Below are 13,905 nucleotides of genomic sequence, written 5' to 3'. Positions count from 1 at the left end.
TCAAGTTTATGTGGGAGGTCATATATGCATATTTCTATAATTGAGATTGGTCATATTATCTAGTGCTAGTTGTGTATGCCCTGATTGAATTGATGATTGAAACTTCACATTAAACTAAGGACTATCTCATTTTTGATATTCACACACAACACACAAGTCTATATTCAATGAATGTCATATTCATTTGTGTGATCGTACTTGTTTAAATGTGTTTTCATAAGCTCAATCTTTGTTGATCAAATACAAAAAGATTTTTGAGTGTTTTAGCTTTTTTTTTTTTTTTTTTTTTTTTTTTTACAAAAATGTCAAAATTTTCAAAACAAATAGTGTTTCCCTGTTTTGGCAACTCAGTCGCAGGTTGGTCCAGTTGCATGCCCCAGTCGCAAGCCCACTTCGAGATTTTTCGTGACTCATTGGCGAGTCAAGGTCTCAGTCGTGAAAAATACTTAGAAATTTTTTCAAAATTTGAGTCTTTATAATTTTCTCGACTCAGTGTGGCGACTTGTTCCCAGGTGGAAGGTCCAGTTACGAGGGGTACATAGAGATTTTCACGACTCCCCCAGCGATTGCCTCATGGGTAAACCTTCCAGTCTCGAAAAACACTTACAAAATTTTTCGAAAATCTTGATTTCAAAATGTTTTGCAGCTTACCCTGGCAATTTGACTCAGTCGTGAAAAACACGTGTTTTGCATTTTAAAAAATATTTTTAAAACCATTTCAGTTTTCCCTTGATCTATTGTGTCTGTTCATTATCTTCGTCATTTGAACTTCTCTCAATCTCTCCGTGTTTGTGCATACATCACCATTGTTGTCCATCATTTCTGATTCAATCCTCAAGAAAAGGTATGGGCTCTATCTCTTACACAGTATTGTTCACATTTACTGCTTTTTTCTCTTGATTTGTATGGTTTACTGATATTTGTATATCTCCTATTTGATCTTGTCTTTGATCTCATGAGTGAAATTGCTTTGTTTTGCTATTGGTTATGTATGGATCTACTCTATCCTGAGTACACATTGTGTTGTTTGTGGCACACACACAATCATTTTCATGTTTGGAACCTAAAATCCAAAATTTTTAGGGTTTCCCTCATTACCCATGTCTTGGAACTTTCCCAATGCTAATATTGTTTGGTGTCTTGTTTGGTTTTCTCTTTTTGATAAAACATGACACGGGGCAAAAATGTCTCCATTCAAGAGAGCAGCTGTAAAAGGGGGAAACAACAAAGGGAAAGAACATGTCATTAATGTTGATGAACTTTCACCTATAGCAAAAAGGACCCACTCATCATTTAGAGCGTTTAATCCCAACAAGTTCAGATCCTATGCTGCCTTTTAGAATCATGAAATTTTTTTCAAAAATGCTACACCGTTACTAGAAAGGGTCGTTGATCAACCTTCTCTTTTTTACACCGACATTCCTCAATGGTTTGCTCACAAAGATTGGAATTACCTTCTCTTCAATATGAGGACTTGCTCAAAGAGTTTTATGCCAATGCAGTTGTTGAAGGCGAAGAACTCAAATGTTGGGTTAGAAGAAAGAGTTTCTCAATCTCTCCAGCATATCTGGCTGAGATTCTTCACATCAATTGACTGATGTTTAAACATTCACCAGTTTACGATGATTTATGTCCAAACGAGGACCTACTACGCTATGCTCTTGGAAAAGACTTGGAATTCTCATCAAATGGGAACTCATATACTAAAGCTCAAAGGTATTCATCCTTCAATAGATGAGTCTCCCTGCATAAAACTGGCACCAATCAACGAGTTGAGTGGTTCATCCTTCATCCTTTCATAGTGGTTCGTGCTCTAGCTCATCCACATCTGATGAGAAACTAGACAACATTGTGAAATCTATCAACGAGTTGAGTGCCAAGATGCCTGGCCTTTCATCTATCTTGCACCATTTCACCATTCAATGGGATATGAAGTTCACCTCTATCCAAACTCAATTGGATCAAATTCAAAGAAAGATAGAAGATGATGAGGACTAGCTATTCCATGACAAAAAGGGGGAGATAATGTTGGCAGGGGGAGTACAATGATAAGGGGAGAAACAAATGGATCAAAGGAGGAGATTTCAGCAAGAAGGACTTCGTTTATTTTCTGTTTTATATTAACTTTGTTTCGTTTATTTATTGTTGTTTGTACCCATGTTGCTTTTGTAAGATTTTAGGCTTTGTTTCTATGCATATTTGTAGGCTTTTATGGTTTACACCATGCTTATGCAGCCTTTATGCTTTGTTGCATTGTACTTCTAGCTAAATGTTATGCATTTTCTTTAAGTACTCTCACTCTTGTGCCCTTGTAGGATTTTATTCCTAAATGCATATACTTCATGTATTGTGCATTGGTTAAGTGTTGGTCATTCAAGTGATTTGCTTTATGCTAAACAACTTGAATGTCCGGATGTTCATTCCAAGTGTGAATGAGTATTGTGGTCACTATCTTACAGTGATTGCTTGTTTGGTCAAGCCATGGTTTATTACTTTATTCCATTTTTCTTGATCGCATTGTGCTTGCTCCATATATATTACAAGTTTTCTATATACAATGAACTTATTGTGTTATTGTGTTTCAAGAGATGTTTTGGTCTTATGGTTCAAGAGCTTCACAGATTCTAGAGTTAGAAGTGAGTGAATTTTCCAACAGTTCCCAACTCACGCGTTAAGTCTAGAGTTTGTTGTGGGTCTTGTCACGGAATAGTCAAAAGGGGAGATTGTAAGATTGAATTTAATCAACTATCTTGTTGGCTTTATTTCGTGCCAATTTGTTTGTATTTCAGCACCTAGAAACCCTGTATTTAGGTAGAATTCATGTAAGGGTAGTGAGTGAGAGAGTGTAAAGAAATGCTCAAGAAAGTGCAAGAAAACAAGGTTTCACGGCTAGGACTTGCGAGTGACTCGTGACAGATAAGCCGCAAAATTCAGCACATGAGTGAAGCATACGAGAAGGTGAATAGTTGCACTAGCTGGAGCACTACGGGACAAAAAGTCCAACTTGGCCGTTCTGTTAGCTCGCGGCTTCAACTCGCGACTCAGCCAAGTTACGAGGCCAAGCTGCCAACCAGCTCGGTATTGAAAAACCTGACGTTTCACATTCTAATCTCACCCTAGTATAAATACCCCTCATTCCCACAAAATGTAAAGAGCTTCCAAAGAGAATTTTGAAAGAAAAACCCTAGAGAAAAACAAGATTGCCTCATCCACAATCTTCACAAAGAGACTCTTCAAATTCCTCTACTCTCTTCCTCTCCATTGATACATCCTTGAGAGGTTCTTGACCAAATCCTTTTCTCACCATACCCATGTCTGTGAGAAAGTTCTTTTGGTGCTAAGGGAAGCAGTTTGGAAGGGACCAATGGTTATTGGTTGATGCTATGGTTTATAGCGAAATCCGGTAAGCTAGATAAGAAAAAAGTTCGACACAACCTCATTGGAGTAAGAAGCTTGGAGGGCTTAGGTACCTGGGTAGATTAGGCTTGGAGGGTCTATTGCTGCTCATGTATCCCAACTACATTTTCTAGTGGATTATTGACCGCTTAGAGGACGGCGAAGAGGTTTTACATCGAGGGCTTCGGTTTCCTCTTTGATAACACATTGTGTGTTGTCCTTGTGTTTGCATCTCTCTTCCCTTTATCTTTACCATTTAATTACTGCTGTGATTGTGATTATTTATGATTTAGATTGTTTATCAATTCTATTATAAGCTTGGGTACAACAGCTACCGGCAGCAATGTACTCAGCTTCTATAGTGGATAATGAGATGGAGTTCTACCTTTTGCTCATCCAGGAGACAAGATTATAACCCATATAAAAACAATCCCCTGGTGTACTCTTTCTATCATCAGCATTCCTTGCCCAATTAGCATCAGAATACCCAGCTAAGACATCATTTGTGTCCTTGCTGTACCACACACCAAAGTCGGCAGTGGTTTTGACATACTTTATGATTCTTTTCAAAGAAATCATATGAGACTCTTTGGGATTAGCATGATATTTAGCACACACTCCTACACTGTAACTAATGTCAGGTCTACCAATAGTAAGATAAAGAAGACTACGTATCATGCTTCTATAAAGAGATGAATCAACACTTTTACCTAACAAGTCAATAGTGAGTTTAACATTTGGGCTTGTAGGGATTCTAATAGAACTAGCAGATTCTAAACCAAATTTTTTCACAAGATTTTTAGCATATTTAGATTGAGATAGGAATATACCTAAATCTTGTTGACAAATCTACAATCTAAGGAAGTGAGTCAGCTCCCAAATCATGCTCATCTCGAACTCAGCTTGCATGTGTTTTAAGAAGTTTTGAGCAAATTCATCCTTAGTTGACCTAAAGATGATGTCATCATCATAGATTCGAGTAACTATCAACTCACCATTTTCCTTTTTAATGAATAGAGTCTAATAAGCTTTTCCTCTTGTGAAGCCATGTGACACCTAGTATTGTGTGAGCCGATCATACCAAGCTCTAGAGGCTTGCTTTAAACCATAAAGTTCCTTCTTGAGGTACAACACATGATCCAGAAAGTGTGGATCAATGAATCCTTTTGGTTAAGCCACATAGACATCTTATTTAAGGAGCCAATTCAAGAAAGTAGTCTTTACATCCATTTAGTAAAGTTTGAATTTTAAGTGACATTTTAGGGCTAGGAGAATCCTGATAGACTCCATACAGGTAACTTGGGCAAATATCTCATCATAGTCTGCTCCTTCCATTTGTGAGTATCCTTGAGCTACAGGACGAGCGTTGTTGCGGATTACATTACCCTCCTCATCAATCTCATTGCGGAATATCCACTTTGTGCCGATGATGTGCTCACCCTCCGGTCTAGGTACTAAAGTCCAGACATCATTCCTTTGAAACTGAAGCAATTCATCATGCATTGCTTCAACCTAACTTTCATCCTAAAGAGTTTCCTCAACTTTAGTGGGTTCAACCTATGACAAATAATAAGAATAAGACATAAAGTTAGCAACACATTTATCAACTGTAAGCTTCCTTAATGTGAGTTCATTCATATTCCCCATAATAACTTCAGGAGGATGATTTAATTTAATCTTAGAAGAAGATCCCTTCTCTTCATGGGATTCAAAATCTGGTGAAATGGGTATATCTACAGAATCTTCCACAACACTCGGAGTATTAGGAGTACTTGGAGATGCAAGCTCTTGTTCAACAATGTCTTGAACGTCCTTTGGCTCAATAGGAAGAATTTCTTTGGGGAATTCCTCACTAACCTTTTCAGAACCAGAATATGGAGATTCATCAATAACAACATTCACTATTTCCATTACCTTAATGGTTTTTTTGTTGTATACCTGATAAGCCTTGCTTGTAGAGGAGTATCCCAGAAATATTCCTTCATCTCTTCGGGAGTCAAATTTTCCCACATTCTCTCTATCCTTGAGAATGAAACAAGTACTTCCAAAAATTCTGAAATACTTCACATTCGGCTTTCTTCCTTTACATAACTTATAAGGAGTCTTCTTGGTACCGGGTCTAAAGTACACCTTATTAACCATATGACATGCAATGTTAACGGCTTCTCCCTACAAGTTTCTAGCCACATTCTTATTGTGCAACATGGCTCTAGCCATCTCTTGAATAACCTTATTCTTTCTTTCTACTACACCATTCTGCTAAGGAGTAATTGGAGCAAAGAATTCTTGAGACATACTTGATCTTGTGCAAAAGGACTCCATATATGAGTTCTCGAATTCTTTACCATGGTCACTTCGAATTCGATCAATCTTTAGGCTCTTTTCATTCTTCAATCTTGTACACAAGGCTTTAATGTGCTCAGGAGTAGTAAGCTTGGATTGTAGGAGGATAACCCAAGTGTACCTAGTGAAGTCGTCTACCACAACCACAATGTATCTCTTACCACCAAGAGACTCAGTTCTAGTTGGACCCATAAGATCCAGATGAACAAGCTCCAATGGTCTGATGTCTGGGTGCCCGGATGTTTAGCTTTCGTTTGTTTTCCAAGTTGACATCCACATTGCTCACTCTACTAAGTTTTGGTATCCCCAAGACTAATTCATGCTTAGATACAATTGAAAGACATTTGTAACTAGCATGTCCTATCCTTTGGTTCCATAGTTCTTCATTTGGTAAACAAATGCTATTGCACACAATATCAGCATTAGGGATCAATCCATAACAATTGTCTAAAGTGCGAACACCACTTATGAGTTTCTTTCCAAACTCATCCATGACAAGACACTTTCCTTTCGAGAATAGTACCATGAAATCTTGATCACATATCTAACTTATGCTCAAGAGGTTCACTCTTAGACCTTTTACATATAGAACATTTGCAATGTCTGGCAGTCTAGGTAGAGAGATGATTCCCTTTCCTTTAATATGTGATCATCACAAGTAAAACATCAGGATAAGCTAACACGAGCATAAAAATTTCTGTTACAAAGCTTACATTTCTCTTCTTTTTTTATGGCTTGGAGAACGAAGAGGGAAGGTTCAAGACCCAAGAAATGGTGAGACAAGGTTCGAGAATTAGTGAGCTCATCAAAATCCTCAATGGTCCTTGCGTAATTAGAAGCGGCCTTGACATGCCCCTTATACCTGCTTTTCAACTTTGGACGAGCTTTAGTTCTAAAAAAAAGGGCCAGAACTAGGGTTGGATGATAAAAAGATCTTTACTAAAAGGTTACTTCCAAAAGACAACACACTGAGTGGTCACCCATCTACGCTACAGCTTGGGAATATCAGCTAAATGGTCGTTAGAAACGGTCTCCTAACTGTCACCAGGCTTAAAGAAGGATCTGGACTTCCAATAATGGAACAACAAGGGGAGATCGACGATGAGCCTAGCTTTCCTATCCCAAGGTACAAGCTCATAATACCTAAATTCTTTTGACTCTTTTAAACGGTACAAGTGAACAAACTCGTCTAGCCGAATCATATCCCTATCAGTAACAATCGCCCATATCTCCATACAACTAATGATGATCTGCCATGAGTTTGACATAAGTGCCCAGGAGCAATCCTTAGATAGTGAATAAACTCCCTTATAAAAGGATAAACGGGGAATAAGGCCACTTAAGAATGCAGCCTCGTAGAAACACACCTTACCAAGAACAAGGCATAGGCTTTTTCACCTAAACAAGGGAGGCAAATCCTAGTCTCATTAGGAAATTGAAATCTATCTCTAAACCTAAAAAGGGTATCCTCATCTAAGAAGCACTCTTTCTTGAAAGCGTGTGAAGCCCTGGATTCCGTTTTTGAAGAAGAAGGTTTTGAGGACGGCGGTACCAAAACGGCAGTATCAGCCTCCACCTCTATGGGGTTATCGCTAGATGACAAACCCATTTCTAACTAACTAGACCTCACTTTAGAATCCACTCCTAATTCCGCTGACATTTCTTGAGGGGATTGGAACCAATCCAAGGACTAACGTAACAAGGGGTATAAGTCAGCCAAAACCAATCCCAGAGTACCACTCCTGGAGATGAAAAGCTCAACTTGGAGACAACCACTACCAAAAGGCTCAAAGGAAGCCCCTAGACAAGCAAAGAAAAAAGAGTTAAAGGGAGAAAGGCACCTAACCTCAGAATAATCAAACTTCAAAACACAGGAAAAGGAAAAAAAAAAAATCTGGCAGAAGAAGAGAGGATTGTACTAGAGAAAAAGGAGCAAATCATACTAAGCTTAAAAAGGGATGAAATGTAGAAATGGAGGAAATAGGAAAAATGAAGAGGAATGAAGAAAGAGAAAGGAATATAAATGCCTCTAGAAAACTAAGACACAAGAAAACCAAGAGCCTCATCGAGAAACGTGCCCATGTCCAACCTATCAACGTGTGACACGTGGCCATAACGCGTGTAGCGCCATCACGCCATATTAAATGCAAATGAAACAGAATCCCAAGAGCCACACTTAGCACAAGGCGACCCTTCATCCTCCTAAGATCGTCGTTACGTGTGTAATGACGATTACAGAATAAAGGAAAATAATGAACCAAGAAATTCCCATCGTCCAAGAAGGACTTTGGACGACCAAAGCACCATAAAGGGAGCATTTAATGCATGAGTTATTACACATAGACAAACTCGAAGACATGACCATTGGAGGATCTTCATATCACTCCATTAATCACCAAAGGCGTTACAGGGGCAGCATTTAAGCCACCATTGAAGGCCCCCAACAACTAGAAAGGTAAAGGCCTATATAAATTACATCAAACCTAAAACAAAGGTACAAACCCACCATAATATTCTCAGTTCTAAAAATTTTCTCTCTAATACATCTGGCTTTGCCATCAGAGGCTCATTGGTTGGCACCACGGTGGTGACCTTTATGACCCACTGTCAATCTTGTGCCGGGATATCAAGTTAATCCTCCACACTCTGTCTGGACAAACCTATCAACTGATGAATTTGGCTTCATCGGTACCTATTAGTGTTTTTGATAGAGACATCCAGAGTTTAAATCCCCAAACCCCAACTATCAATACAATCTAAGTTACAACATATTCCAAATAAATGGTAGGGCTTCACACACCCATATTTGCATGGCTCAGAAGTTAGAACTTAAAGCAAAGCAAGCAAATTGTGTGGCTTCTTTGTTCGAAAACTTAAAAGGAATGTTGTGCCACTCAATGTGTGTTAAAGATCATTAAGGAAGTAGGGTTGGAAGACGATTCAAGAATTTAAACTTAAAAGACATAAAGAGCAAAGAAACTCAATTAAAATATATTATGCTCTTATCTAATACTTCTAACTTATTTAAAATTATTTTAACTCTATCTAAAATTGCTTATTAGTTATAAACCATTTATTAAAATTCAATTTAAAACCACTCCCAATTAATTTAAAATTAATCTAAATTTTATTACAAAAATTTTTTTAGTTCAAATATATATATGAAGAATAATTTTATCATGTTCTAAAAAATTGATTATTCATTCTCAAAAATTATTGCAAATAACTCTTTTTTTTTTTAATTATAAATAATCAAAAAAAATGTAAACATAAAAAAAACTTATCACATCATAATAACAAAACTTAAGTTAAGAAATAACAAACTATATATACACTCATGAATAAATCAGTTTCATACTTTACCAAATAATTAATATCCATACAAAACTTTTTCAAGTGTGGAAAAAATTATAAAAAAAGACTATCTATAATAATATTAAACTTAGGTTTTAATTTTAATATTCATTTATTTATGTCTTTTTAAATGCATCCATTCGTATGCATGTGGTTATAAATTAGTATATACATGTGGTTATAAATTAGTGTTATTTGTAGTAGGAAGCATGAAAGCTAATAATAGGACAAAAGTTAAATTAGAACCGTACAATCCCTTAGAGATAAAAGATAAATTTAGCTAACTATTAGTTAAAATGTTCGTTGGTGTTGAGCTTCTGTATTGCATTATAAAAAGGTCAAACTAAGCATTCTCTCATTTCAATTACGACGGAACAAAGAACAAAATAGTTAAAGAAGTCAAAAAGAAAATATGGGTTTGAGACTGAATATTGCAATGATATTAATGCTATTCTTGCTAAAATCCATTGGCAACGTCCAAGCCAGTATCTTTGATGTGAAACAGTATGGAGCAAAAGCTAATGCGGATATCACCCAGGTATAAATGCACAATGTGATTCAACTTAAGATATAAAATATGCTTACCAGAATTGATAGCTAAAATAACTTTTGTTATTAATTTTGTCTTTAGGCTTTAACAAAAGCTTGGAAAGCTGCATGCGCATCAACGGGTCGGAGTAAAGTTGTGGTTCCAGGAGGGACATACATGTTGGGCGCAGTGCCTTTGGAAGGTCCTTGCAAGGGTTCTATAGAGCTTCAGGTTATAGGCACTTTACGGGCCCCAGAACGACAATCTGGGGATAGTTGGGTCAGTTTTAACCATGTCAACTTTTTTACTTTGTCGGGCGGTGGAACTTTTGACGGCCAAGGAAAAATCGCTTGGGGTCAAAGTGAATGTTCCAAAAATAAGTACTGCAAGCAACTTACTATTGTGAGTTTATTTAAATCTTACCCTGAACAATTCCCACTATTTTTAATAAATATCAACTTTATCACACGCGTTCTTTGCACTGAAAGAATTTTTTCCAATCCATTACGTAGTTATTCATAAATCAACTTCTCTATCTCTCTCTCTCTCTAGAGAGAGATGTTGATTTACGAAATAAACCCGTATGCATGTATATAAATAAAAGTACAAGTTGTCATTTGAGTCACCACATAATGGATTGAAAGAAATTTTCTTCCTAACTAATTTGGATGCACACTCCATCTATTTTGGTAGAGTGAATATTTTGAGATTTCTTAATTTACTTTTTTTTTTTTTCCTTATTAGTCTTATTGATAAATAACTTTCACTTATGTGATAGGTTATTTTTGAAAGCACGAAAAGTGGATTCGAAATACTTCTTCGTATAAAAAATAACATAGATATATATTACTTAACAAGGAATGACACTAATTAATTTTGAGGGTTCTAATTTTTTTCCCTCTTTCAAAAATTGAACAGAATATAAGGTTCAACTTCATCCCAATGCAATCATCCGGGACATAACATCATTGGACAGCAACAGTTCCACATTAATGTTTTCGGGTGCAAAAAATGTTACTTTCCAGCATGTTACCATAAAGCACCTGAAACTAGTGTCAACACTGATGAATCCACATAGGGCGTTCAACAGGGATCCACATAATTGATACAAATATTGGAACCGGAGATGATTGTGTCTCGCTTGGTGATGGAAGCCGGATATAACTGTTGAGAAAGTAAATTGTGGACCTGCCACGGAATAAGCATAGGAAGTCTTGGAAAGTTCCCAAATGAAGAACCTGTGAGTGTGTCAAGTCATTGGCTGCACTCTTACGAATACAATGACTGGCGTGAGAATCAAAACATGGCCTGCTTCCCGACTGGCTCTGCCTCTGATATGCATTTTGAGGACATTATCATGAATAATGTTGGCAATCCTATCATCATTGATCAAGTTTACTGCCATGGAATCAGTGCCAAGCAAAGGTGATAACATTCATACTTGGAAGTTTGATGTTGCTAGAATTATTGTTCAAAGTAGAGAATTACTTAATACTAATTAATACCATTTTTTTTATTGGTTTTAGATACCCTCTAGAATTAAGATCAACAATGTTAGCTTCATAAACATTAGAGGCACATCTAAGTTTCGGGAGGCTGTCAAGCTTGTTTGTAGTAAGGGCGTGCCATGTGAAAAAGTGGAGCTTCGTGACATAGACCTCAAATACAACGGACATGACGGCTCTCCCACATACCACTGTATTAATGTCAAGCCCACGATTTCGGGCAAACAGAATCCTCCTGCTTGTACTGTCAAAGCTTAATCTAGTTTAAGCTTTTGAGTAAATATTAGTGCTTGTGTTCATATGTAGAACACGGTTTGGGAAGGCAGTTAAATTTTGGGTGAATGTAATTATTTCTTTGTAAAGTGATTGTGTTCATAACTTCCTATAGAGAACGCAGTACAACTGAACATTTGTACAGGCAAAGTCAGTGAACTGCAACATTGTCAATATCAATAAGTAATAAAACAAAACCAGGTGTCATTCTTCCCCTGCCTTACCTTTCAACCAACTTAACTCAGTGCAAAAAAGATGAATGATCTAGTCAATCTCTTGATTCTCTTCTGAGGAGAAAATAATCTGAGACCCATTTTGCAAATAGAAGGCACTGGTAATATATCTAACGTATTAGGGAATGCCATTCTTGTCAAAGAAAAATGCAAAATGAAGTCACCTTGAAGAGTGCAAGAAAGGAAAATGATGAGGGAATTGAAAGAGTGAACAATGCTAGAAGAAAACTAACTGGCTTAAAATCATGTTGGTATGATGCTTATCAAGGACTTTTTGCCAAGTGCTCTGACATCACTACTACTGTTGACAATGAAAGGCGGAAGAGATTTGGTTGGGATCTTAGCAATTGCTTTCAGAATGAGTCTGGAAGTCAACCTTTTCCTGCATGCCATACTAACTCTCCCATGAGAATTTCCTTGAGACTAGATAATAACGCCGTTCATACTTACCGACAATTCTTCATCGAACCAATTCTATTTGCCATCAGTTACAGTTGAGTATATTTGATCTTTTCTCATTTTTATTTTTATTGGCTTCCCCTTTTCTTGAATCCATCAGAATACAATCTGTTTTGAATTTTTATTTTGTTTTTATCGACAGATCTAATTATTTTAGGCATCAACACAGAGAAATTGGTAAATCAATTAGTAATATCAGCTAACAATGCCGAAGAATAATTAGGCACCATTGAGAGAATTCGGAGCATCTGTTGCAGGACTCAAAAGATATACATTATTCTTGGACTAAAATTGGTCGAGAAACCCAATAAGTGGCTCAAACTTGTAAGAATGTCAGTTATCAAATCAATGGTGTATTGAAGCAATCAGAGTTAGTTTTTGAGCAATTTGTAAAGATTGCAACTTCTCAATCCAAACTGCAAAAAGGGCAAGAAACAATGAAGATAAATTTGGAAGAAGGGATGACAATTGTTAGGTTCTAATAATTTAGGTTTAAATGTTTAGAATCATGTTTTTAGTGTATTGGCAAACCAAGAACAAAACATATCTAGTCCACGTATTAGGCAATGCTTAAAAGTGGTTGTTTCAAGGTTCATGTTCAGCTGATTGCAGAAAAAGGAAGAAATTTACTGTCAAGCTCGACCGATCGAAATGACAGGCACAATTTCTCTGTAGAAATTTTAAATAGGCCAAGCCCACAAAAACGTTAAAGGTTCCATCTAAACTTCTCCTCATATAAAAGGGAAACCTTAGCCACGTTTTAAAGGTGCTGAAAAGACTTGTGTATTACTTTTTGTGTGATCTGAGAGATTTTGTACCTTCTAACTACACAAGAATTTACCAAAGCAAAAACTATAATCAAACTTTGGTAGAACATAATTGCTGCATCAAGATCATTACTGATAGTGATCTAAAACCTTTAAGTGGATCTTAAAGTCACAAGCAAGTTGGCTTGTGTTGGTGTAAATCCAAGAAAAGAAGGAATTTGTAGATTCGAAGTTTGCATGTAGTTGAGTCAGTAAGTTACTACTGGAGGTAGCAATAGATTTAGGGTTAAATCTAATTGTAAAAACTTCAATTCTCTTATAATGGATGTGTTTACCATGAGGATAGTTAAGTTAAATCATTTCCAGGTTTTTACCTTGAAACGGTACGTTTCATAGATTTTTCTAGGTCATCATATCGTGATGTTATTTACTTTCTACTGCTTTGCATGATATGGTTTATTGTTATTGTACGTTTTTAGACCCCTTAAATACAAACAGATTAACTTAGTTATTTAGCCTAGTGATTAACTTAGGAAATTATTCAATCTAGGTTAACACAAATAAATCATATTATTGAAATAGTGCAGAAAATAAAGAACACAATGATATGATAGCCTAGGAAAACCAAACCAGTAAAAACCTAAGGAGGATTTAACCTATCTATCCTCAAGGTAAAATAGATCCACTATGAAAGAATTGAAGTTTTACAATAGCGACTTGGACCACTAACATCTTATTGCTACCTCGAGTAGAAAACTTACTATCACGATCGCGTGATAGCTCCGAGTCCATGGACTACTTCTTTCTTGGATTCATAGCCACCACAAGTTCTCCCACTTATGTTTTTCTTTAAGCTCTTTATGCAACAACTGAAGCGATCACCAAACTATCGACATTAATCTCGATCTTGATAACCCTAAGTACATATGAAGGCAAACACCTTTAGATCTCACAAGAGATTCATACACACAGCATAAACAACAACTATAAAACATGGCTAGGGTTTTTCCTTTTATACTTAAGACAAAACATAAAACCCTACACGT

The 13,905-nt window shown here is 36.5% G+C and overlaps 1 protein-coding gene across 1 annotated transcript; it reads left to right on the top strand.

Annotated features, from left to right (window-relative positions):
* Positions 1-9,505: 9,505 nt before the first annotated feature.
* LOC111992223 (exopolygalacturonase) lies at positions 9,506-11,615 on the top strand. The gene is given in 12 exon segments (XM_065774814.1): positions 9,506-9,631; positions 9,725-9,901; positions 10,401-10,443; positions 10,541-10,600; positions 10,603-10,686; positions 10,689-10,778; positions 10,781-10,810; positions 10,813-10,867; positions 10,869-10,933; positions 10,936-11,022; positions 11,025-11,047; positions 11,149-11,615. Coding segments are annotated over 12 exon segments (1,077 nt in total). The 3' UTR covers positions 11,386-11,615.
* The last annotated feature ends 2,290 nt before the right edge of the window (positions 11,616-13,905 follow it).

The sequence above is a fragment of the Quercus suber genome, unplaced genomic scaffold (genome assembly GCF_002906115.3).
Source record: "Quercus suber isolate HL8 unplaced genomic scaffold, Cork oak 2.0 scaffold_99, whole genome shotgun sequence".
Taxonomy (NCBI): Eukaryota; Viridiplantae; Streptophyta; class Magnoliopsida; order Fagales; family Fagaceae; genus Quercus; species Quercus suber.
This window is presented reverse-complemented; position numbering and strand designations above follow the sequence as displayed.